General features: G+C 60.3%; 1 protein-coding gene across 4 annotated transcripts in view; it reads right to left on the reverse strand.

The window, feature by feature from the left end:
* Window positions 1–2,920, reverse strand: part of CHD5 (chromodomain helicase DNA binding protein 5) — a 74,168-nt gene that overhangs the window by 48,177 nt on the left and 23,071 nt on the right. For 3 of the 4 annotated variants that reach the window (XM_017542706.2, XM_017542707.2, XM_017542705.2), the window contains exons 4-5: window positions 2,118–2,236; window positions 1,016–1,254 (exon numbers count right to left, since the gene is read on the reverse strand). In XM_017542706.2, coding sequence (XP_017398195.1) covers window positions 1,016–1,254; window positions 2,118–2,236 — 358 coding nt within the window. Of the gene's footprint in view, window positions 1–1,015; window positions 1,255–2,117; window positions 2,237–2,920 lie in introns of those variants that run through there. The other variant, XM_017542709.2, reaches the window with a different exon arrangement.

Below are 2,920 nucleotides of genomic sequence, written 5' to 3' on the forward strand. Positions count from 1 at the left end.
AAAAAAAAAAAAAAAAAAAAAAAAAAAAACACCCAAATCGGGGAACCCAGGCTGAGTTGCTGGTGACTGACAGCCCTGGGGAGATCAATGTCCTCAACCTCAAGAAGCCAGAAACCCCTACCCAGAAACGTCTCTCCCCACAGCCTGCAAGTCACAGGGGCCTCTGCTGCCCCCACCCTCCCCACCCAGACACCTTGCCACTGAGGCAGAATTTGGGTCTAACCTCCTTCCAGGCCTGTCCCAGAATAGCCTCCCTGGGAAGCCAGACCTGGCCATGCCCAGTCCCTGCTCCAGCTCCTGCCTGCTTCCCAGATCCTAAAGCTGGAGGGGCAGGGCCTCCATGCTCCACGCTGGCCGAGGGCCTGGAGAACCACCCTGCACACGGTGGGTATGGAGACAAGAGGGAGACACGGGCTCAACTGCGGCCTCCTCCTTCTCCCCAGGAATGGCACGGCCTCAAATCCAAGAGCCTGCCAACTCCCAGAAGCCCAGAGCAGCTCCATTCTGTGCACCTCTGTTTCCGCACTCCCTCCAGGCCCCGTCGAGGGGGCCTCCCGGCTGGCCAGGCTCAAACCTCCCAAACCTCTGCCCACATCACCGCCTCTGCTTCTCCACCAGCCCCAAAAGGTAGGCAGGCACAACAGAGGCGACAATGCTGCCTCACTGCCGAGAAAGGATCCATCAATCAAAGGTCACAGGCACAGGGCCCTGAATAATGAGCGGCCAGCCTCCGCTCCCTGCCAGGGTCTGCCTGCCCAGGTCAGCCCCAGCCGCCCCTCCCTTCCAGGGCCTGCCCCAGCTGCCCCCCACCACCAGGGACTGCCCCAGCCACCCTTCACTGCCCAGGTCTGCCCCAGCTACTCCCACTGGCCCAGGTCTGCTCCAGCCACCCCCCTCCACGTCAGGGTCTGTCCCAGTCGCCCCCTATACCCAGGTCTGTCCCATGGCTTCTCCTACAGTGTCTGAGGGGGCCTCTGCACAGCAGGACTAGGTGCCCACCCGCCCCCAGCCTCACCCTTGCCCTCCTTGGTCTTGGCCTTGCGGATAGGCACAGGCTGGGGCGCCTGCAGGGGGCTGACGGCTAGCGGAGGGGAGATGGTGACAGTTTCTACAGCCGCAGCCACTGCCGCCGCCGCTGCTGCCGCCGAGCTGCCCTTGAAGGGGTTGTTGGCGCTGAACTCCCGCCACTTGGCACCCAGGACAGTCATCATTTTGGACATGGGGATCTTCGGGTTCTTCTTGGCGATGAGTGGCCTGTGTGGGGAGAGGCAGGAGGGTGAGAGCAGGGCCAGGTGGGATGAGAAGCCCACCCAACCCCCAGCAGGGCCCACCCCTCTGCCCTGCTGAGGCAGAGCCCTGGGTTCCTGATTAGAGAAACTAGGCAAGGAAACCCACTGACCACAGCCCCCCCCAGCAAAACACCCCAGCTTCCTGTCCACACAGTTGACTATTTTCTCATCGGGTTTTCGGGCGCTGCAAGAATTGAAGGGCCAGCCGGGCATGGTAGCTCACGCCTGTAATCCCAGCACTTTGGGAGGCCGAGGCGGGCAGATCACGACGTCAGGAGTTCAAGACCAGCCTGACCAACATGGTGAAACCGCATCTCTACTAAAAAAAAAAAAAATTAGCTGGGCATGGTGGCGCGTGCCTGTAATCCCAGCTACTCAGGAGGCTGAGGCAGGAGAATCGCTTGAACCCAGGAGGCAGAGGTTGTGGTGAGCCGAGATCGCGCCACTACACTCCAGCCTAGGCGACAGAGGGAGACTCCGCCTCAAAAATAAAGACTTGAGAGGCCACAGTGGCCTCAGAGTCCCCATCCCACCTCTACCAGAGCTGAGAGGCCATGGTGGTGAAAGATGTTCCAGGAAAGACTGGAACCACCTTCCCCAAGGGGAAGAGACTTGAGGGCCCAGGGCCAGGCCCCGCAAGGGAAGGCCTGGCGGTCTGTTAGCATGAGGGGGTCCTGACCCTCCCTCCAGCTCCCCCAGGTTGCTGAGTCTGTCTGACAGAACCCACCCCTACCCCAGGAGCCCAGGCTTCATTCCTCTGCCTCCCTCCTGACTTGGTGGCACCCAGAGGGTATGCAGGCCTCGAGAGCAGCCCTGGCCCCGGCCCACCTGAGGAACTGGCTGAAGGCCTTGTAGTTGGTCAGCGTGTGGTAGTCCTCCTCCGAGAACAGGTAGTCCACATCGTCCAGGCCCCACTCGGCCATGAGCTGCCCTGAGGACTTGGGCTCCTGCAGAGACCCAGGCCAGAGGCAGAGCTGTTGGGGGGCCTTCTAACCTGCACCCCCATCCCCAGGGTCTCTGCCTAGGAGGCTTCGGCAGAGGGGAGAGAGCAGGGGACATGCCTGCAACGTAACCAGACTGTTCTCAGCCACCCTAGGTAACACGTTCACGCCCCAAAGCCCCCAAGCGCCCAATCTGTACTGAGTCTCTGATGCCCACTCATGGGGGTGCAGGCCAAGTGTTCAATGTCAGGGTTTGGGGAGAGGTCATGTGCATGCCCAGAACCTCCAGAAAGTAAAACCAGCCAGTTGTGGGAAAGGAGACTGGATGCCTGAGACCAGGCCCTCATCTTGAGATAGGGCTGCCCAACTGGCCTCAGGTCGCCAGAGCAGGATAACACACAGCTCTCCCTCTGGGAGGAAATAAATGCATTCTGGGAATTTGGGCCACAGGACAGCACAGTGGCCTGAAGACAGGAAGATGGCCGTGATGAGGGTGCAGGGCTACAGGGCTGCCTGAGCCCTGTAGAAAGACATGAGGCAGCTGGGCACAGTGGCTCAAGCCTATAATTCCAGCATTTTGGGAGGCCAAGGCAGGTGGATCACCTGAGGTCAGGAGTTCAAGACCAGCCTGACCAACATGAAGAAACCCTGTCTCTACTAAAAATACAAAAATTAGCTGGGCGTGGTGGC

The sequence above is a fragment of the Cebus imitator genome, unplaced genomic scaffold (genome assembly GCF_001604975.1).
Source record: "Cebus imitator isolate Cc_AM_T3 unplaced genomic scaffold, Cebus_imitator-1.0 Scaffold145, whole genome shotgun sequence".
Taxonomy (NCBI): domain Eukaryota; kingdom Metazoa; phylum Chordata; class Mammalia; order Primates; family Cebidae; genus Cebus; species Cebus imitator.